Genomic DNA, 22,675 nt, shown 5'->3' on the forward strand with positions numbered 1-22,675 from the left:
ATAAATAAATGAAGTACAGGAAAGTCAACAGAGGACGCTGAGAGACCTCAGAAATTCACAGTACTGAACAGAAATTGGAAACTGGTTTCAGTGAATACTCACTTCCTTGCAGTGTAAACTTTCCTGTCTCTTGGATGGTATTAAAAGAGGGCCTGGGAAAGCTGTGCAGGTGACACTGATGTGCCATCACTTAGTACTGCAGTCAGCTCAAGAAAATACAAGATTTGATGTCTAGCAGTTTCCACCATTGCTTTTATATAAAGACCCAGGCTGCCAGGTGCACTCCCACAGATCATGGGTGAGAAGGCACTCTTTGCAGGCCTACCTATGCCTGTTTTAAAGGTAGGAATATCTAGATGGATCAGACCATGCAGCTTGGGAAAACTGGGAAAGGCTTTTTAATTAAACAAAAAAGAGCTTCCCTCTTAGAGTGTAACTGATGTGGTACAGGATTAGAAAGAAAATGATGCAGGAAAACAATTAGCCTGACTCATTGGTCAGTGGTTCATGCTATAGGCTGTGCTTTGTTATTTGATTATGAGTATTGGCTCAAAACTTTGGTCTTGAAGCCATTAAAGTCATTAGTCAAGCTCTCATTGATTTGAGCAAGACTAAGACTTGACCCTTTGTGGCTATTCAAAGGACAGAGATAAACTTTTAAATCAATCAAGAGCGTAGACTCATTCTGCTGGGGTCATATGGTTAATACATCCTGTTCCTGTCATTTCCGCTATAAATCTGTGAGTGCTTTTAAAGCAAGAGGAAAACCTGATTCCTTTCCTTTGGCCAGAAAATATTATGTTCCCTTTTATTACAAATGAGAAAAACAAGGAGTCCTCCTGCTCAGAAAAACTTGTAAGGGGAAAGGTAATCTCAATATTTCTATGTCTCTAGTATCAGTGAGAGATAAGTTGAAACAAAGTAATGGGCAATACATTCTCCTGTCTGCAAAGCATGCAAACTTCTCCCACTGACATCCCATGAGCCTTTATTGGTCCTGATGATCTTTTTGCCCAAGCTTTAAGTCAGTACCCATTCTACTGTTGGTGTCTACAAAAAAATCCCTTATTTTCCACATTGCATCAAGTCTACACAGCTCCTACAAGTTGGGAAAAACTCAAGACCTCCTACAAATGTAATCAAACTCATAGTTATTGACTTTGTCTGTTTGGTTTCAGACCTGAGTCACTAAGCATTCTGTATTTACTTCTAGAGTATGATAGTTCTAGAAATGTGAAATATATAAAAAAAGTCTAAACTTCCCTGAGTTTTTGTTTTGCTGAAAGACCCACCTCATGGTGATTATGGAAATAAAAGCACTTCTTCCACTCTTTCTTGCAGACTTTAGGATTCTGAATAAAACTTCTGAACAACCTGATTCAGGTCAATTAAAAGAAGAACTCTGAATCCTTGGCTTATCTCCTGTCATATTGCTTTCTAAAAGATCCTATTTGGTCTTGTTAGGGCCATGAAGATGATCAGAAGTTTGGAGCACCTTTTCTATGAAGACAGGCTGAGAGAGTCAGGGTTGTTTAAGATGGGGAACAGAAGGCTTCAGGGAGACCTCCTAGCAGCCCTCCAGTACCATAAGGGGGTTTACAAAAAAGGAGGAAAAAGGACTTTTTCATACAGACAAATAGTGACAGGACAAAGGACAATGGTTTTAAAAATAAAGAAGGCAGGTTTAGATTAGATGCTAGGAAGAAATTCTTTACTCAGAGAGTGGTGAATCACTGAAACAGATTGCTCAAAGAAGTTGTGGAGAACCCAGACATCACCATCCCTTGAAGTGCTCAAGGCTGGGTTGGATGGGACCTTAAGCAACCTGATCTAGTGGGTGGCATCCCTGCCCATTGGAGGGCAGCTGGAGGGAGTTGGAACTAAATGATCTTTAAGGTTTCTTCCAACCCAAACCACTCTATGATTCTATGATTTGCTGAAAAAATGTGGCTGTGATTTGATAGGTTTTATGAAAATAGCTTCCAATTTTCACTTATTAAAAGATGAAAGAATAGGTGAGAGAGGAAGAAAGGACCTTTATTATGCATATATACATAGGTACCACCCTGTGTGCATGCATGTGCATGTTTTATAAAGGGTTTGATCTTACCTGAGCATCTGTGGCTCTGGTGACATCCCATTTGTTAACATTTCTGTAGGCTCTTCAGTAAACTCACTGGATAGATGACAGTTCATTAAATTAGTTGACAATGCATATCCAGTCTTTCCACCCTCCTCCCCCAGCCCTAAAATGAAAATAAAGAAATTACAATGGTAAGAAGGGAAAATACTATGCAAATAACTCTGAGAGCACTGACACATTTAAACTAATGCATTTCCTAGAATCATAACAATAAATGTGCTGTCAGGAGCATCACAGTTACTCCAGTGACACGACCACTGCAAAAGCACCAGTGCAAGCTGTCAGAGCTGATTATTTAAGTACTCCTGAGATATTTTTCTCTCACTGTAACTTCTCAGAGTCATGAGGCTTGGAAAGAGCCCTTTTCCTCTTGCAGTCCTTCAGCCAGCTTTTAAATACCTGCATACACCACCTTGCAAAACAAGTGGGTCAGAAACAAATTTTCTAGAGATGGCAGTTACTGAGATCAGTTGTTTTGGGAAATGTTCTTTGATGAGATGACTTGAGAAAGTTTTCCCAACTTCCTACATGGCAGAATTTTTTGTCAAATATTACAAATATATCAGCTAGGCTTACTCCGAAGAACCCTTTTCAAAGGGCTTAACACTTTCAAGTGGTTGATTTTGTTTATTAAAGTTGCTGCAGATAATGGAGATAGATGAGTGCAACAGCATCACTATTGAAAACCCCTTCATGAAATGGCCTTTCCATAATTTTCTTTAATACACAAACTTCCTCATTCAACTGCAAATCTTAAAGCAGTCTATTAAGTTTGACCATCAACTCCATGATCTGATGCATGTGTAGGCAGTATGGTTGAGATATGAAACCCCCTTATAATTGCTCAGAAATGCCCCTCTCAAGCCCCTTCTTGGAATTAGTGGCTTTAGTAATACTGCTTAACACTTATTTGGAACAGGCATGTTATTCTTCCATTAAGCTTTATTCTGGTCATTCTTTCAATCTGCATTTAAATTCTGTTTTCCTCTCGGTTGGCACTGGCACCCTTAGCTACCTCATAAACAAGATGCATTGCCAACTGGAACACGCAAGCAGAGCTGAAAGCAGCACTGCTAACCTCTGCTTCTCTCTACCCCCTGCAACTTGGAGTTGTATCAAACTCAATGCCTGGAGCCTGGGAAGTGGGCATCCTGAACTGCTTGGAAGCTGAAAGAGCCAGACTTCAATCTATTAAGGGGCTGGGCTGGCTCGCTAAGCTGTAATTGTGTACACTTTTTTTAAAATCAGCCCAGCAAGACAGATTCACATGCTCTTACTTCAGCTATGTTCCACAGTGAGAAGTTGTGCTGCAAACTGTGAATAGACAGTTTTACTCAGCATTTATAAGGCAAGCAGAATTTGACCCAGAATGACTAGCCCAGCAGCATTAATTTCTAAGTGGACATACAGAAGAGAGGAGATTAGGCACTCAAAGCTGCTTAGAGATTTGGCTATTGCCAAATTTGCATTCTTAGGGATTGCGTACTCAGCATAACAAAATAAAATATGGAGTTTGGAAATATCTGTCACAGGTGGGAGAGGCACTGTAAAGAAAGGCAATGAATGCAGAACTGCAGTGGGTGAGAAGGCTTCCACTCCCCTCCTCTGTCCCACCCCCAGCCTTTTTTTACCCAGAATTTATGCAAGGTTGCTCCCTTTTTAAGGCCAGCCACTGTGTGTGGGTTTCTGTGTAATCAAAAGTGTATTTGACTTTTTCCCCCCCTTTCATTTGTGGGACCAAGGCTTTTTGCCTTGTCAGTTCTGCACTAGCAAATGTTTCTGTCCTCAGCTGGTGAGGCAGAATGTCTATCAGCATGACATCAACTACTTACAGGTCGCCACTCTGGGGAAAGAAGGTACACATTTAAAAGAATCAGCAGCCTAGGTAGGATATAATGTGACTGAAGAGTTTCACTGTAACATTGTAGAGTACAAAAATGAAAATATAAAGTGCATTTTAAATGATTAATGTACAAAAGCTGACCTCTTCCAGTGTGCATTAATCAAGGAAAAAAAATGCACACTTTCTATAGTGGTTAATGTTGCAGGTACATTATTCAGCTTTGATAATGTGCATAAAAATGCTCAATATGACAATGAGTTGGGGTAGCTGAGAATTTAGAATGGTGGCAAGTTTGTTGTAGTATTTGGATTAGCATTCTTAACCTACATCTTGACAGCTTCCTTTCTTCATTTCACAAGTGTTAATAAAATCTTGCTTTTTCCTCTTTCATTTTTAGTTATTTTTTCTTGTATTTTAGTTATTTTTTATTTTTCTCTTTTTTTTTTGGTTTTTTTTTTACAAAATGATTAAAAAATACCTGCTCAAACAAATACTACCAGCATTCATTAGTCAGGATGGTTATATGTAAAAGAAATGATGCCAGATAGTAACAAATCCAAGAGAAGTTTATTATGAAAATGGCACCTGCGGGATGAAAAAAAATTAAGTTACATAAAGACAACCATGTATGACATGTATGAGAATCTACAAAAGTATAAAAAGAACCCTGTTGTAAATGAAGTATGTACATTTCTGATTTGCAGCATTATCAATGATCAATGAAAAAAATGTTTCAAATAAGCCAGGCACTCAAGAAGTTAGATTCGGTTAGCTTAACACAAAATAAATGTACCATAGCTGTCACTTTTTAACATTTTAATTTTTTTATATTGTAGAGTTGGTAACACTGCTAAGATTTATATGAACAGAATCCCTTTCCCCATTATTCAGCTACTTGGCACCAGTCTCCTCATAAAAGATTTCATATATTTGTACAAGAAATAGTTAAAAACACAGACACAGTCTTCACAGGTAATGAAGTTTTTTTTTCATTTTGTAATTTTAAACACTATGGATTTAGACAGCAGCTGTGATTATCTGTTAGTTTAAATCACCAGAAATCATTTTGACACAACACAGAAACATTTATAAAAAAAACCCAAAACAACAACAGCTGTCTAGCTGTTTTTTGTAGCTGATAGGTGCAGTCCTTTGATTGTTCCATAGCTAGAGTAGAGCTTCCAAAATTAAACTTTGAATTTCCCAATCAGCTTTCTCGCCTTTTTCAGACCTACATAAATCCTTCCCATGGAACCTTTAAAAGCTCATTAATTAAATTTCTAGCATCCAATTTCTTTTTTGCTATCACTCCTCTGTGGCTTGGACCTACTTCTCAAATTCAAAGCTACTGTAGAAATTGACTCAACGCAGTGAGCGATCAAAAATTCGGACAGTTGAGTTAATACATTAGCATTGCACACGTAAGTGAATATATGTGACAATTCTAAGCTTGGTTTCCTTTTTAAACAATGCCAGTTGACCTTTGAAAGAATTTCCTATCTCACTGGTAATTGCTCTACATATTGCTCTGCCATCCTACCTAGGAGAAAACCAAAGAAATGCACCCTCCGCTTACAGTTCGAGCACAAGGACTCTGGGAATGTTAACAACTGAGGCTATATGGCGTCAATTTGCTTAATATATCTGAGCATTACTCTGTAGTGCATTGTGGGGTACACTGGAAGAGTAAGTCATACCCAGAATTCCTCTGTGGGAAAAATGGCTCCATTAACCTTGAGCTAGTTAAGAGTCTTTTATCTCTGAGAGTGAAGAAGAGAGAACGAGAGAGTGAGAGAAAGAGAGACGGGAAACGCGTGGAGGAGGAGGGGAGAAAGGAAGGGGGAGAGAGAGGTTTGAGAATACACAACAGCAAAGCAACAGCAGAAATTAAAAGGTATACAGACAGTGGAAGCAGCATAAGGTGACATTACAGAGGAAGGCCACCACACAAAAACCACTAACCCCCAAGAATCACTGGTTCACTAGGACTGCAGGAATGGGACTTTACCACTCCGGACTAGAGATAAAGCACAGAGAAGACAAAGGACAAAACAACTACATTAGCTTAGTATATACTGCATATAGTAACACACATTGAAACTGCAATGGGACTGACAGCCAAGGACACTTACACATTGTACACATTACAGTTCTCACATCTGTTATTAGATGCCTTAACAAACAGCTGCCAAAGATGGAGTGGAAGAAGAATTTATATTTGACAGTCATTTGGAGTGTTTGACACTACACTGTGATTTCTGGCAACAAAGACAAAATAGGAGATTTCTTTTCTTTTACTTAATGTGCAGTTTTCAGTTGTAGTTATCTATTTCAAGCTTATTAACCCATCCTTTAGTTTTAAAACATATTGGTTTCAACACTAGAAATAAGGAAAAAGAAAACAACAAAAAATACCCAAATCAAAGAACAAAAAGAAATTTACAACCTTCCCTCTATAATATTAAATGAAAAACAAAATAAAACATGTTAAATAGTTCTGTTTTTTTCTTTTTACTCTGAAGTGTTATTTGATGTTGTAAAATTAGCCTCAGTTACACTGAGAAAAAAATAAAGCAAAACAATATGCACCTAAGAAACTGCTCCTCGCGTCAATTAAATTGAGTTTTTTGTTTTTAAGCTCTTTTTGAAAAAGGCTTCCTGACCCATTTAAATTTGATGTGAGGCTATGCTTGTTAGTTTGGAGGTAACAAATTTTAAGTCCTGCAGCAAATGTTAATGAGGGCTTTTGTCTTAACTAACCAAGGAGACTGCAGCACCCCACTATAAACCAGTACGGAACACATTCTTTCCAAAAAACCCGCCCACAAGCTGCATATTGTATGAAGACGTTACAGATTAATAAATGATAGCACCATGGTTTTAGAAATTAAGTTAAAGTTTTTGTAATTAACATTTAGTCCAACTTTTTAACATTCTAGTCACAGGCCAGAAATTAACTTTTTAAGAACCCAAATTATTTTATGTGCAAGTAAGAAAATCTTAACCATAAAAAGAGAATTAAACTCTGCATAAAATTCTAAAATACTATCCCCTATTTTAAAGGAATTAGGAACAAAACCCCCTATTCATTTGACTTAGTCAAACAGGGCACATTGTTTATGCTTGTCTCTTTTAATCTTGATCATATCAAGATCATTTTGAAGTAAAACCAATGGTTGTCACTTTAAAATCTCTTTACCACAACACTGAGTATTCTATGGCAGAGGCATACACATATTAAAGGCATCTTAATAAAGATGCAAAGGAAAAAACACACATCTTAGAAGAAGACAAAATGGCAGGCAACTGGTACTTCGACTCTCTGAAGGCAAAAATAAAAAAATATCTTTACATTAAAGAATAAGTCAAGTTAAAGAGAAAGGGAATGAAATGGGGACCATCATATTGAGATAATAAGCTGACCTGCTCAAATTCAAAGTGCTAGAATTAAAGGTCTAAATTAAAACATAGTCTATGCCTCAGAGTATAACACTGAACACAGTATGTGGTCATATTTCAATCCTCTTTCCGTTCCAGAGTCTGTGTAGTGTGAATGCCATTGCTGTACACAGGAAATGGAAGAGTGGAAAAAAGTCCTTCGGCAGTTGTGAACACATTCCCTGCAGGCATTTGGGTCAGACTGGCCCCGCTCACAGCACTTCCAAACGGTCCCGACATGTTGAGTCGGTGAACGTGGTGGTAGAGCATTTCCATCGGCGTTTTAGGATCCAGCCCAAAGCTGGGGCTGTTAACATCAACGAAGTTAACAGCGTGGGTGTTGGGGAGGAGGTTGCCCTGCATGGCTAAAGTAACTTCAGCTGGAGCATACCGAATAGTGCCAGTGGTGTAGACCCTCTGAGCAGCAGTGCTGGTCGCAGCAAGGGTTCCTGTTACCCTGTGAACCAAAGGAAGCACCACATTGCCTGCTTGTAACCTCTGAAGGGCTTCCAGATCCCCAGTGTACAACAAAGAGTTGGACGCTGTGGGACCCCCTGGATGTTTGTCCCTTGGAGATGCTGAAAGTGGGGGTGACAAAGGGTCAGAGGACACTGGAGCCAAGGCCGAGTTGGATGAGGTGCTGAACTGAGTTTTACGGCTGGCAGTATTTTCAGTCCCTGGCGGGGTGAGAACAGAGTCTGGAATGGAGACATGTAAACTACTGCTGGCTTGGGGGGAAGGGAAGTGCTCGGAGCTGGGGGGCTTGGTCATACTGTAGGGCGATTCATTCCTTGAGATTTCCCTGTTGGGTGGGTAATTCCAAATACTGCTATCATTATCAAAATTGATAGGTTCTGAGATTTCTGTTTTAATTTTGAGCACTGAGGCACTGTTTGGTGACGAGAGCAGCTGGGGCTGGTCCACCAAAGCTGAGTCAAGTCCATTTGGACTTGAGGTGCTTGACAGCCTTCTCCGGGTCATGCTGCCTCCCTTTTGCTTTTTTCTCCTCTTCTTCCTTTTCTGATGTTTGCTGGAAGACTGGGCATTTACTTCACCTGCACTGTCTGAGTCCTTGGCACTGTCAGAGGTCAGTGATTCACAGTTCTGCAACCGCAAGTCTGACTCACTCTCAACATAGCGCTCCACCTTGATCTGCATAGAGCCAAGAGTGCCAAAACTGTCTTCAGGGGCCTTCTGATTCTCGAAGTCTGAGTTTTCAAAGCTGTCATCACTGTCCCTGCTGTCCTGGTTGCTGGAGCTGTTCCCATCCTCATTACAGTTCATTTCATTATCTGACTGATTTCCTGACTTTTTCCTGTCGGATTCAGGGTCTTCACTGTTCTCTGACTGGTTTCCTTTCTCATCTGACTTTGAGTTCTCATTGTCCTCTGGAGCAAAATAAAAGTGAAACAAAGCATTAGCAACAGGAACATAATATTATAATCCAAGTTCAGATTTCTACCTACCAATGAGATTGGATTTGCTTTAACTTTTTTTTGGCAAGAGACATTTTCTTCTGTAGAGTTGCATGGTTTTTTTTCCAGTATTGTGTTGGGAGAGTTTTGATCACCATGAATGTCTCTGCCTCAGGACTGTTAATGCACTAGAAGCCTATGCTATATGGCTGCACCTTGATTGAGGGGGCCTTTTCGTCTGCTCACTGGACAAGAATCATGGTGACAGCTGTGAGCACAACAGCATTGTAGCTGTGCCATCCAAGAGGAGTCAGTGAACAATCCCATTATCACTCTAATGTTCTGGTGATTGTTCTTCCACATCCATGTTCTCCTGCAGTGGGCCGGCACCCACATATAGCACTATTTATTAATGAAGATTCTAGTACTCTCATCTCTTTTTCTTCTGACTATTGCCACTTTTGAAGTGGCATAGAGTCTCTGGCTGCAGTGGAATTACTGCTGATTTCCTCCCGTGTGAGAGGAGAAGCAAGTTGTGTATAAATCTGAATGAATGAATAAACCAGTTAAAATGAGTGAATAAACCAGTTTATGGTTAAAACAATCTTGCTATGTTGCTAGACTGTCTTCTTACATTCTCCTGAAGGAAAACAAGTATAAAAAAATACAGAAAAAAATAATCAGCCAATGAATTAAATTCTTGATTGATCCAAACCATCCAAAGACCATTGAAAATAGCACAGCTACAGCACTGAGAAGCTGTCACTCTTCTTGCCTGAATTCATTTAATTATAATTCTAATACGGGTGAGATAAACACTGTAGCCCACTGGAATCGGAGAGCCAAAGCAGCTTTGAGACTGAATATGTTCCATTATCACACTATGTTTGAAAGGGTCAAAGAAGGTTTCAGGAAACCCTGTCCTTTACAGACTAGCCAGAAATCTTTTGTTGCCTAATAAAAGATGTTTTTCACTCATCAGAGCCAAGTACTACTCTTTTCAATATCCTTGCTTTAGGTGGAGAGGGGAAGGAGTGGTTTGCCTCTAAAGATATTGGTTACTTCTGGAGCCATGTCAATGCCAAACTATTTCCCAGAAGTGCTGAAGGTGGGTTTGACAGGAAAGCTGTCTGAGCATTCAGGACACTGCACTTTGCAAGTCAGTGGGACTTTTGCTTGTGTGAGCAGCAGCAGAGAGAACCTTCCTTTCAAAAAATAAAATCTATAGGAAAAAAGTAGCAGCTGTAAACCCCCAAGTCTCATCCAGCTTTTTGTTCCACCTAGGATTGAATTTGTCCTTCAAATTTTTTCTTCCTTTATTTGAAGATGTCTTATTTTAAGGCCATGGTTTCTAGCTGGGGAAGAGTGGCCTTAGAGTGAGGTGGTCTAAAGCTACACAATATTTGCCTGAGATTATACCACAGCTTGAACTGAACTTGTTGGTTTAATCTAAAATACTGTTCCAAATTCAGGTCCTTTGGCATTTCTATCTAAATCTTTTGTAGTAAACAAGCCCCTGTGCCATCTGTCTTCCACGACTCCCAGATACCTCCTTCAGAGATGTAAATACCTGTGCACTTTTGGAATGCCGTCTTGCTCTGCATCAGCTTTAGAAATCATGATTGTACATGTATTTCTCATGTGCTCACCTGGAGAAACTTCCAGTGCACATGGGAAATGAAAACTGTTTTCTCCACATATGTGTTATTTGGCTATTTAGGAACAAGACAGCAAAAAGGAAGCACTGGGAATCGATGAAGAAATTCCCAATAACAGTGGCCTGCACATTTACTTTAACCAAGCTGCCAAAGCACAAACAAATAAAAGCAAAAGATGAAAGAGAACAGCCATATATTAAATATCATATCATATCATATCATATCCTGATCCTCTTCTTGCTTTTTCTTGATTTATATCACAGTGATCCATTTTCTCTAGAGTGTTTTTGGTAGTTATTGTAGACATGAGAGAAAAATAATCTATGTATCTGTCTATCTATCCATCCATCCATCCTATGTAGAACAGCTGAGTAATATCTTTACTTCTTGGGCTGCAGGAAAACACACTTCTTTCAAGGCCAGATGATTTGCACCTATGCCTAGGTAGCCACTGTTAAAACTAACAGGGAATGTGTGAACCATCTGTGCACTGGACCATCTGTAGGACTAATTTACACATAGAACTTGAGGCATACACTCAGCTTTTAAAAAACAGCTGAAGTCCCAGACTTAAAGAGCTTAGAAACAAGTTCTTGAACCCACACATTTTAATTAAATATAACTTTTAACCCAAGAAAACTCTCAAATTTTTTCAATCTTTACTGCCCCCTAGTGAGAGTCTTCAAAAATGTATTTATACAGGGAAAAGAGATTGAATAAAGATTGACAGCGGAGACCTCTCAGTAGAATGCCTGCCTACTTTGGAAAGAGAAGAGCTTGAATTTTATCCAACAGTTGCAATCCCAAGTCTCCTGCACAAGGCACAATACTTTAAGCACAGCTGGGAAATCAAATATTTAGTTTGGTGCTATGTAGGCAACAATGCATGAAGAAAGTGAAGAGAAATTCTGAGGAAATGGAAATGCTAAGGTGATTAAAAAATTTTGCCAGTGTTTTTCAATTTAATTTGATATGATTTTTTTTTGTTTGTTCTAATGGAACAATACTTGGGAAGTAAAAGCAACTGAAAAGCTGACCGTGTGGCTTTCATGATATGAACCTCTTGTGGGTGTAAAGGCACACCATGTGTGTTACCTGAGTTGTCCTTTGAGTCTGATTCAGAGTCAGAGGTCTCTGAGGATTCTGAGGTTTTCTCTGGCAGATGGGGAAGTTGTGCAATATCCATTGGAGTGTCCTTGTACTCTGGATTACTGAAGAGGATACAGCAAATACAAACACAATAGGATGATTTGCAGTTTCATGATTTTTTCTTCTTTTCATATCAAAGTTCAGGAACAAAGAACAGGAAGAATAACAGAGTAAACACAGAAACACATATTTTTGGCTTCAGAGCTTCACAGCAGGAATTTTGTGAAGGTTTATTTTAATACTGCAGTCAAATACTTTTATTGACCAGGTACTAAACCTTGTTTGATTCTAGTGAAGTTTTAGAGCTATCAAAGCATCCTTGCTGAAGTGGGACATCATGGCTTGTGTGATATCTAGCAGTAAAGCTACACTGTGTAATCATCCAACAACAAAATATCTCGATTTCGATCCCATTACTGTGCCTGGGAGGACAGAGAGAGTGTTTTAACTCTTCCAATCTGTTTCTCTCACACTGGCAATGTCTATTAGAGTTATCTTTGTAGAAATGTTCTCTATCAACTGTGCCAGAGTCCTTTCAATAACTGTTTTTCTCAACATTCCAGTTTTACACATTTTAATCAAGCATGTCATACATGAAGTTATTAAGAAGGTGCTCAGTGAGGGCTAAAGAAGTGACCACTGTTCCAAAAAATCTGGCCAAAAATTAGATGAAATAGGTTACATGTTTTTTAAACACTGCACACATACATCCACATCAGCAAGAAACCAAAAACAACCTCTCTAACTATGTGACAGATGCACATGTGCATGTTAAGATGCATATGTTAGGGATAAAGAACTGTCAACACACCCATTATAATCATATCTTCATCTGCTCATGTGGTGCTCACCTGTGACTTGTTAGCAAGGAACATGACTGCAATCTAAAAAAGCTACACTGCCAGAGAGATGGAAGAAAACCCCTACAACGCTATGCTTTTGCTTGGTTTGTACCTTTTAAAATGTGTTCCTTTCTTAAGTGCATGCAAATGCAGGGGAACAGACATAGCTAAACATAAGTGGTAGAGAATATGAAAAATAACAAAGTCTTTAATAATTTTTGACTGGGTGAGTATTTCCATGCACTTCAATTCTGGTAAAATGGAAAATCCACAGTCCTGCACAGAACTATATGAGGCAGCACTGGGGGTGCCTGACACACTATCACAATGACAGTATGCTCGTATTCAGCCTCTCAGAGTGCACTGTGAAAACTCAGAGCTCACACAGTTCACATGAGATGCCATGTTACTATTATCATCTTTATGGCTTTGTCCTGACAAAGTGACTGTATTTTGTTGCATCCCAGGGCAGTCTCCAAATTTGCCCCCTCCAAGCAAAAGATGTTTGAGGGCTTTCACACTGTGAATAACAAGTTGCTAGAACAAGAACAGCATTAATCCTCCCTGTCACTATAATTAGTCTATCCTTTTACAGACAGCTGAATCATACTTTCTAATGCATGGAAATGTATACAGACCAGTACTTCTGCTAAGAGTAGACCTAATTATGCCTTAATCTGTTATTAAAATATTATTTGGACATTTTGATCTTTTGTGAATTCCAGTACAAGGAGAAATCTAAATTAAAAATACAAATTCAGTGAAGATGCTAATATTTCTCTAACAGATTGGTGAATGGAATACACTAGAAAAATCAGGTTCTGGGAGGGGACCTGAGGAAGACCACACTGCTTTTTTTTTTTTTTTGTTAGGTATATTCTTCTTGTAGAGAAAATTGTTTTGTGGGATGTCTGTGGACAAAGTTCACCTATTTTTTTTTTTTTTTTTTTTTTTGGTTAGGTATATTCTGCTTGTAGAGAAAATTGTTTTGTGGGACGTCTGTGGACAAAGTTCACCTATTATCTGAAAAGCAGAAAAGGGGACAGAGGTAGCTGTTCATAATTCTTATGTTTGACTTTTACAGCTAGAGCTGGAAATATGAGAACACTTCTGGGCATTTTGCAGCTCTGTTAAGAACTGGGGCAGTGAAGCTGTACTTCCAGTTCAGAATTGTCAGGCTTAAGCTGACCTCCTAAAATGCTGCATTCTGCCTCACACTAGCAAAGAACAGACAAAAAAGTAGCAGGACAAAGATATATTCAGAAAAGTCTGTGCTCAATCATATCAGGCCAAAAAATTGCAATTCCCAGTGAAAGCTCCACTGCCGTGCAAGGTTTCCCTCAGTACCCCTTCAATGCTCTCCTGCCAGGGGTTGCTTCCTTCTCTTCCCCAAAAGGGGAATCAAAAGCATTTCAACATGCAAGTTTAGGCAGGCACAGTCTCTTCAGGGCTTGCTGGACTTGGCATAATAAGTCACAATCTAACCCCTAGACATCACTTTGAACTCTCATGGCATCAAAGGGAATGTAACTAACCATGACAAGCAACTTAAAAGGAGAACAGGCCAGAAAATGACAATTGCATTTCATGACAATCTCAAGGTTTCAAATTTTATTTGTTTGTTTGTTCTGCTTTGGAACAAAACAGAAAATCTCCCAATCTTATTGAGCATTTTCACAAAACAGAATGTGTTGAAAGGTATTTTCAGATGAGAACAGTCAGGTTTATAATTCACTGTCTCTCAGTGACTGTTGGTTTTCCCCTGAGCTCTGAAACCAGTCCTTTAAAAATACTTTGGTAAAACAGAATTTCTCAGGGAACAGCCTTTCACTCAAGCCATTGTTACTATTTCTATTTAAAATAGTTCTAATAGCTTAATATAGTAGTTTATAGTAGTTTGAAATCCTATGTTGTATTTTTCAGTGTGAATATTATCTGATACTTACAGGAACAACAAAGTAGTTTGAGCCTTTTTTGTCACGAGAAAGTTCCTCTCTCTGGAGTGAATTGGCAAATGCCTTTCAGAGATAACTTTTTTTTTGCCATACCAGCAGATTGCTTCCCTGCATTTTTAATATCCAAATAAAACAGTGCCAAACACTTCACACCAGATTTTATAACACAGCTACTGAAAGTTGGTGTGGATAATTTTTATCTTTGAGCTTGGATTGAGTAGATTTCAGGGCATGCAATAAAATAGTGCAGGGTTTATTTCAAGACCGAGGCAGCAAAATAATTCAAGAATATTCTCATGCACAGAGAAACGACAGATGCCTCAATAACTATAACAAAATGGCACTGCTTTTGATGAGGACTACATGAAAAGTTCTTCTTAACTTTCTCTAGTAGGCTGTTGTTTTTTTCCCTAGGCCTCTCACTGGCAGAGACAAGCAACAGAGACAGCAGATGAAGCGAGAGAAGTGACTGTGAGACCTACCTAAGGAGGTAATTGACCCAAATGATATTCTTCTCACTTGCGTTCTTGGCGTTGACAGCTATGGTTGCACTAGATTGTATCCAGATATAACCTCCGTTCTTCTGCATCCAGCGGTAATACTTTGTTACACACTGACCCTTATTCAGCACTGACAGGAAAATACAAACAAAACACAAGCAAGATAGAGTACGTGTTAGAACTGTGGTAAAATGACCTTCATTGTACAACGTGACACAAGTATAAGCAGAAGATACATGGCTTCTTTTGGATTTAATGCCAGTGAGATGACAAACAGGATCCGAAGTTCAGTATAACTAGCATTTTACAAGTTTTAAAGTATAATTTTAATCTACTTTTGGAAACTCCAGTGGAAGAAGAAAAGCAAAAAAACCTACAAATCTCTATGGTTTTCAGAATACTTATTGCTGTGTGGACATTTCCAATGCACTCAATGTCAAACTGTAAAAAAAGAAAAGGGAAAAAAGAGGCAAATTTATATGTGATTTATTCATAGCTCCTAGGTAGACCTCTTTGAGATTCTGGATATTTGAAAGGTTTGGGAAGATACTCTACCCCTGCTGCTTTGATCATTTCTCCTCATTGCAGGCGATATCAACCACTGAACTTATACATCTGTTTCTTTGATCTTGTCAAACAGAATTTACAGTTCTCAGATGAACCAAATCTCCACTGGTCAGTGGGGGAAAAGTCTTTGGAGAATTTACTTTCTACCAGAGCAAAGTAAATCCACCAGCAGGCTGAGAAAGAGGCCTAGGGGAGGCACAGAATGGCTTGGTTAGAGCCAAAGAGTGACAGCTCTCTCTGATGCTTGAAATATGCCAGGAAACAGAAAGCAGTAAAAGCAATCAGTAATGTGAAACGGCGCTGTTAGATGCTCACAGTAAGACGGCTTAAAAATACAGATGTTTAAAGTAATACTTCAGCCAAAATATTGCCAAGTTTGAAATGGATTTGTTTTGTATCTGATTCTTCCATGTCAGGAGAAGGGAATGAAAGGCAAAGCTTTCAGTGGAAGGTAGCAGAACGGTTTTATAAAACCCGTAAACTACACAAAATCTAGGCACGGCTGTTGCTGGATCCCTTTTCCTCCCTGCATTCCTCAGTATTCCCATAAAGCTTCGTGCACTAGAGGGCAGTGTGCCTTCACAGTCACCGCCTGCTTTTGTCATGTCCTTGTCTCCGTCTGCTAAAATGAAAAACCTCTAACTGCTGTAATAAATTTGGCTAAATTAGCTGCTAAATGGTTATCTCAAGTAATATGTATTTGCATTAATCATCTTGCTCTAAACCAGAACAAGCCAGAGTCCTAAAGACGTAGTAAATTCATATTGTCCATTTAATTACGGCTAATAAGTGCTTCATATACAATAGTTTCATGAAGTACATTTTCTTTTTTTTTCCTTTTTCCTTTTCCTTTTTTTTTTTTTTTTTTTTTTTTTTTTTTTTTTTTTTTTTTTTCGTAGAGAGAAAATAAAAAAGTCACTTTGGAAAAGGATAAGTATTTAAGGCAGTTAAAGTTCCTACCATAAATGTGACAGATGACACTTTGGAGCTTTCAAGTTAACCAAGTGTCTATACCTCCAATTATACATGTGAATGTATCTATATCTAAATCTGTGTACAGCAGATATCTACAGAAAAAGATGTTTACAAAGGCAGCCATACAAACAGTGATGTTTCCTTACCTTGGAGGTATCCCCCAATCCCCACTGCAATTTTTCAACTACTAGAGAAAAACATGCATGCAAAATAGTGCCATGCAAAGTGAATGCGAAGCGCAAGTTATGTTCAGCTTTAATATAAACAAATATTTGTATCTGGGTCTTGTTTTTCAGCAGCCTCTAGTGAACTAAGTTTGTTCCTAGCAGACATCAATATTTCCCTAAATTTTTACTTTTGTATTTCAAGCTCTAAATAGTCTACTGTGATAATTCATTGTCTTCAAAACCTCATTATACAGCAGAATAAAGATAAAACTTGAACAACTGACTACCCAGCATTTCTGTCAAACCAATGTTGTAAGCCACTTTAGAAAACAATCTCACATAAATTAGCCCAACTTTATCAGTTATGAAGAAATAGGGAAGAAAATCATTGCTGTGAGTTTTGATTGTGGTAAGCATTTCCATTTCAGTAAAACAGGACATTCAAAATACTCTGCTTACAGCTGAGTGTAAAACTGATGTGCACACAACTGTGGAGTGATACCATCTCTCTTCTGGAAACATGAATGCCCACAGCTGAGTGCAGGAACCAGTAAAATCTATCTGCACTTGTACCTACTAAATACACTAGTGTCTTTCTTGGAACACTTTTTATTTAAGGAGTTTACCATGCTACACAGATGCCAAAGGACAACTGTCCCCATACACATTTGAAAATCAAAGTACCAGGTGAGTCACTAGCCAGTGGCTGAAGGGCACACTGCAGTTATTCATAGTGATGGTCACAAGGTCCCAGATTGTCCAGCTCTTTTGGTCATCCTAGACAATTCCTTCATCCTCCAGTAATTTTTACATTGCTTGTTGCACCACTGGAAAAATCTGTGTCATGGACTGAACAGAGCATTCATTTCAAAGCTGTGGAAAAGAGGAAAAGATGCCTGCTTTCTCAAGAATGAGAATTCTGTGCATCAGAGCTATATACAAACCATCTACACTCAGAGTTCAGGCTCCCAAATACAAAGAATACATCCAAAGAATGTCTGAAATAGTGTATTAAAAATGAACTTTCCGTGAAGTTCATCTACCTGCAAATTCCCACTCTATTTTTGGCCAGCTTAGATATATTACCAGATAAACAGAATTTTCCTTGCTGCGTCTGTCCAAAGCACATTTCATATAAGAGATTTGTGGCCCATGCTCTAAAGGAAGTCTCATGATTCAATATAAAAATTCTCTCTATAAAGAGATTCTTTGGCAGGCAAGCTGCACTGTGCTGCTAAATCTGGTTGTTACCTCCTGTGAGAGTGCACCCCCAACTCAGTTCTGAAAATTCCCAGTATACCTTGGAAAGATATTTCTAAATGTGATGAAAGAAAATGATAATGAAAAAAAATTGAAATGTTTTCTAATTTACAGTATTTTTAAACTGCTGGCATTGCCAATCTGCAACTTAGAAATCAGATGAGAATTTTGAGGCAAAAAAACTCCAAAAACCAAAAAACAATTAGAAGGAGGCAACAGGGAGGGAAATTTATCCAGTTTATTATTAACTAGTTTTACTGAGTAAAGCTCAGTTTCATTTTAAACATCTTCGGTTTGCAGGTACAGAGAGTCCATTAATAAAGTTCCTGATTTTGAGAAGAAATGAAAGCAAAGAATCACTAAGCTCTGATTGTGAAGATATGTTTTCTAACTAGCAACAGACCATGCATTTCACTTTAGCATAAACTGAATGTAAATTTAATGCCACGTAGATTACATCCTGAATTTTCAGAATGTTTTGTTTTCAAGCAAGTCCCTCACTCACTGAGCAGTGCAAATCATTTTATATTTCTATTTGTGTTATACATGGAGTAGCCAGTATGGCAGACAAGGTGAGACTTGTGACCAGATTTGTGGGATGGCTCATGTGATGGGATTAAGCATGATGGGATTATATAATTTTATATATATACACACACACACACACACACATATGCACACAACACACATATATACACAAACCCTTTAATCAAAGGGACTAACTGAGGGTTAATGTTTTAAAATTGGTGACCTTTATGTCAGCTGCACAGATATATTCCCTAAAATGGTGGATGGTAAACCTGATTAAAATTTGCTGAAATGTTACCTAGTTCCTCAATTTGCATTCAGTGGTTGGCATGCAAGAAGTGCACAGTATGTCATGCTAAGAAATAAAAAAACCCTCACTTATTTCTCAAAGTATGAATATATTGCTGTGTACACAGTTCCCAACAGAGGGATTTCAGTTTTCCTTGGTAGCTTTGTGCACAGCAATATTCTTGTAGCGGTGGAGTGAAGGAGGGGGAAAAAGAAGAAACAGCCAGTGTTCTTTGCAGGAACCTATTTCTGTTAGAAAATTAAAATAAATCAGTACAAGTTTGTCTTCAAAAATATGGTTACAAATAGAAAAGGAACATAGTTTCTTCCTGTAAGGCTGTTCTGAGAAATCAAAGCCAAAGCTTCTAAATAGTGAGTTGTGTTTTAAAAGAAGGAAGTAGCTTAATTCAGTTTGAAGAGGAGATGAAGAAATTGTGTATCAAAAGCAGTCTTTTAGCAAAGTCTCTTACAAAAGGACATTTTACTCATGTGCATATGCATTTAAAAGCTACACTATATTGCGTATTCAGGTAAGTATTGAGTAAATAGGAAATGATGAGATCATCTTACATATTCACACAGCTTCACAAAGAGGCTCTTTATAATTGGTGAAAATATTGAGGTTACATCTGCTGTGCTATTCACCCTTCTCCTTGAAATACCTTTATCAATGACTGGATGGTATTGATACTGAACTCCTCTCACAGTAAACTTATAAGAATATTTTTCATTTAGTGCATGAGGGTGAAATTGCTGTACTTAATACTACAGTCGGATACTTAGCTGCAGCCACAAGTACTCTTTCTACATTCACAAAACTGGCAGATGAAACATGAAAAGGAATACTGACTCTTTAATCTCCACTTCTCCACCTAAGGCCCAAGGCAAGCTGACAGGGTAACTTCGTTCTGGAAACAGAGGGGTTTTTATTTTTTTTAATTCTGGATTACTTTTTCTTCTGCTTTTGAAAACTGTGGGCTATAGGGGAATGAACCTGGCATAGACTTAAAACAAGAACAAGTTTCTTTATCTGAAAAGTTATAGTCCTTGATGCTTACAGGAAGGTCATTTTCAAAACCCACAGGAAAAATAGCATCACAGCCAGAAAGAGTGCATTAAGTGCCTTATTTGCCTGTAACAGAGACAGTTGTCAATTTATAATAGCTCTGAGGATCAAGTGAGTCTTTGATGTTGTAAGGACTTTCCTATAGATTTTGCAATTAGTGAGCTACATGTTTAAAATAGTGGGTATCCAAAAATTGGATTTTAGCAATGAAAAATATTTAGCAATGCTAAATGATGCTTGCTACAGAATTAGGAGCTAGATGACAGGAGCCTTGTAGACACGTGGTGAGGAATCATATGTCAGCTACATAATTCTCCACAAACAGCTCTATTTTGGATGTACTGCATGGGGTAGAAAGAGGAGGAGGGGACTTAAGCCTGGACAGTGTGTGAACGAACTGAATGCAATTCACTCTGCACATGTGTGAATTGTCTACCTAGTGGGCCAAAAGCAAGGCCATCAGAGCAGATTATTTGGTAAAGAATGCCAGATTCCCATCACAAGAGTCCCTGTGGGCAATGCTGCTTTACCTCCCTTCACTGCACACAGTTCCTCACCAGCCCTGTCTGACTTACTGTATCTCAACAGAGTTCTTCTAAAGAAAATTCCAAAGATGAGAACTGTTTTAAGAAAATGCTGGTTCTGTGAGGCTTTAGAAAACTTTATTTTATTCACAGCATATGACAGTATATATATATAATATATATATATATATAATATATATATAATATATATAATATATAAAGCCTGGAGTGCTGGACAGAGAACATCTTTTTTACCATAGGGTAGAAAGCAATCTATGGTGTCAATACCACTGACAGACCTGGCTGCTACTGTGATATGAATATCAGAGAGGAATAGTTGCAGGTTTATAAACATAAATTCATCTTTTCCTACCATAAGCAGGAAGTAGTGGATCAGGTTCATGAAAGAAAACTGTACCTCATGGATATTCAAACTCCCACCTAACTTCTTCATTCACCAGGGTATTATTTCAAGCATCTACAGTCACTCTAAAAATGTGAGTGTGGCACACTCTAAGTATGGCAATCAATTAATTTCTTACTTTGCAATCCGAAATACAGTTTAATCTTCCAGTGTAGGGATGTTACACATACAAATACCTGATAAATTAGGCAAAATTAAGTATCAACAACCTTGCAGAAAAAAATAAAGAGCTTTAATCAAGCATTTAGAAAAATTTGAAACCTTAAGAATGTTTGAAAACTAAGCAATACTTTTCCTGCCTCTTTGCAGAAAAGCAAATATTAAAAGCGAACTGTTAAAAAATGTGAATTCTTATTAGGATCAAAGTTTGTAACTTGTCAAATACAGTGAGGAAGGCCTTGCATGCTGTATGTGAAAATTATCTCAGATTAGGACCAGGAAGATGTTTTGTTAAAAATCAATTCTGTGTTATCAGTTTACATGACATCGGTTCACAGTAGCAATGAAAATTTATTAAAACCAAGCAAAGACACAAAATATAGTGTTTCCCAGCACTATGGAAATCATCAACTCCTACTTGAACAACAAAGGCACTTTTCTTCACCCCTTCTTTTTGTGATTATTATAACATACCATTTTCCCATGGCCGAATGTTTGAAATGGCAACTTTATAATTATGCATAACCATGAATATTAACAAGACTATATAATTCTAGGTAAAATGTTTATTTAAAAATGTTATGTAGGTATTGATCAACTGGAATGCAATGTATTGCTAGAGGCACTATTCAATGGAAGCTTATGGCATGCATATTAGAATACTGTTCTGTGGTTTCTATAGATAAAATTGATGTAAGTAAACGATATAAGTTTATTTTGTGACAGACTGGATTGAAAAATGAGCAGCAGATTTTTCTACCTAGGATTCTCTAGGCTTTCTTCTCTCTTTCTTAACTTTTTTCCCCCTCATGATTTTTCTCTCTCCCCATGACTTCAATCCTGCCACAAAGTGATTTTCTTCTGTTAATATTGAAACGGTCGTTTAGAAACTCAAGCCTGCTTTGAACACCAACTTCAGACAGAACTTCCATTATCATTAATGAACCCTCTGTTCAAACTGTAGGGGAAAATGAAATCCCAGATCCAAATTTTGCCCTTAGCTACTAAAACTCAACATCAGAGGAAAAATTTGGCCTTGCTTGCTCAAGAAACTGAAATCTGTCCTCCATCTCTCCACTAACATTAATGTCCATCATATGACAACCTATGTAAGATTAATGATTTTAGAATATAACCCTTTCCATGCCAAATGTATCTGTGGACTATACATAACTACATCTCCCAAAAACAGGAAAAGAGACTCAAGATTCATGGAAGAAGACTGGCAACAATATTAATTTTATCTTTGAATTACCTAGGTTAAAGACTGTCTATTTCAAGAGACAGGATCCCTTTAAACATGCTTTCATTTCTGGGATAAGAGTCCCTGTTTGGGTGCTTGGGCTGACTGAAATGAGTGATTTCTTCAGGCTGAGCTCTAGAGGAAAGGCATCCAGAGCACAGTGTCATGGTGGTATAGCACAACTGAATGATCAAACTCTCTCTAACCACCACACAGATGCAACGCCATCTCATATCTGACAGCAGATGTTTTTGAAACATACTGTCCCTTTATACCAGATGACTTGTAAAATGTAAAAAAAACCCCAAAGATTTCTGCCTTTGTCCACAGGCCTTAATAAGATAGTTTAGTGCTTATTAAAAAAAACCAAAACAAAACCAAAACAACCAAAAAAACCTCCCAAAAACAAAAAAAAGCCCCACCCAACCACAAAAAAACCCAAAAAACCCACCCAAAAAAACAAACCCTAACACAACTTTGTAAAATAAAAATAAAAGAACTTTGGAATAATTATGCACCTTGTGATCTCAG

General features: G+C 38.0%; 1 protein-coding gene across 8 annotated transcripts in view; it reads right to left on the bottom strand.

Moving 5' to 3' along the window:
- Positions 1-4,548: 4,548 nt before the first annotated feature.
- NPAS3 (neuronal PAS domain protein 3) overlaps positions 4,549-22,675 on the bottom strand; it is a 594,914-nt gene continuing 576,787 nt past the window's right edge. For 5 of the 8 annotated variants that reach the window (XM_039705452.1, XM_039705451.1, XM_039705456.1 and 2 more), the window contains 3 exons: positions 14,926-15,073; positions 11,593-11,708; positions 4,549-8,812 (listed from right to left, as the gene is read on the bottom strand). In XM_039705452.1, coding sequence (XP_039561386.1) covers positions 7,503-8,812; positions 11,593-11,708; positions 14,926-15,073 — 1,574 coding nt within the window. In that variant the 3' untranslated portion in view covers positions 4,549-7,502. The remainder of the gene's footprint in view (positions 8,813-11,592; positions 11,709-14,925; positions 15,074-22,675) is intronic. The other 3 variants (XM_039705455.1, XM_039705457.1, XM_039705458.1) reach the window with 1 other exon arrangement.

This window comes from Passer montanus, unplaced genomic scaffold (assembly GCF_014805655.1).
Source record: "Passer montanus isolate IOZ18808 unplaced genomic scaffold, ASM1480565v1 scaffold18, whole genome shotgun sequence".
NCBI classification, from domain to species: Eukaryota; Metazoa; Chordata; class Aves; order Passeriformes; family Passeridae; genus Passer; species Passer montanus.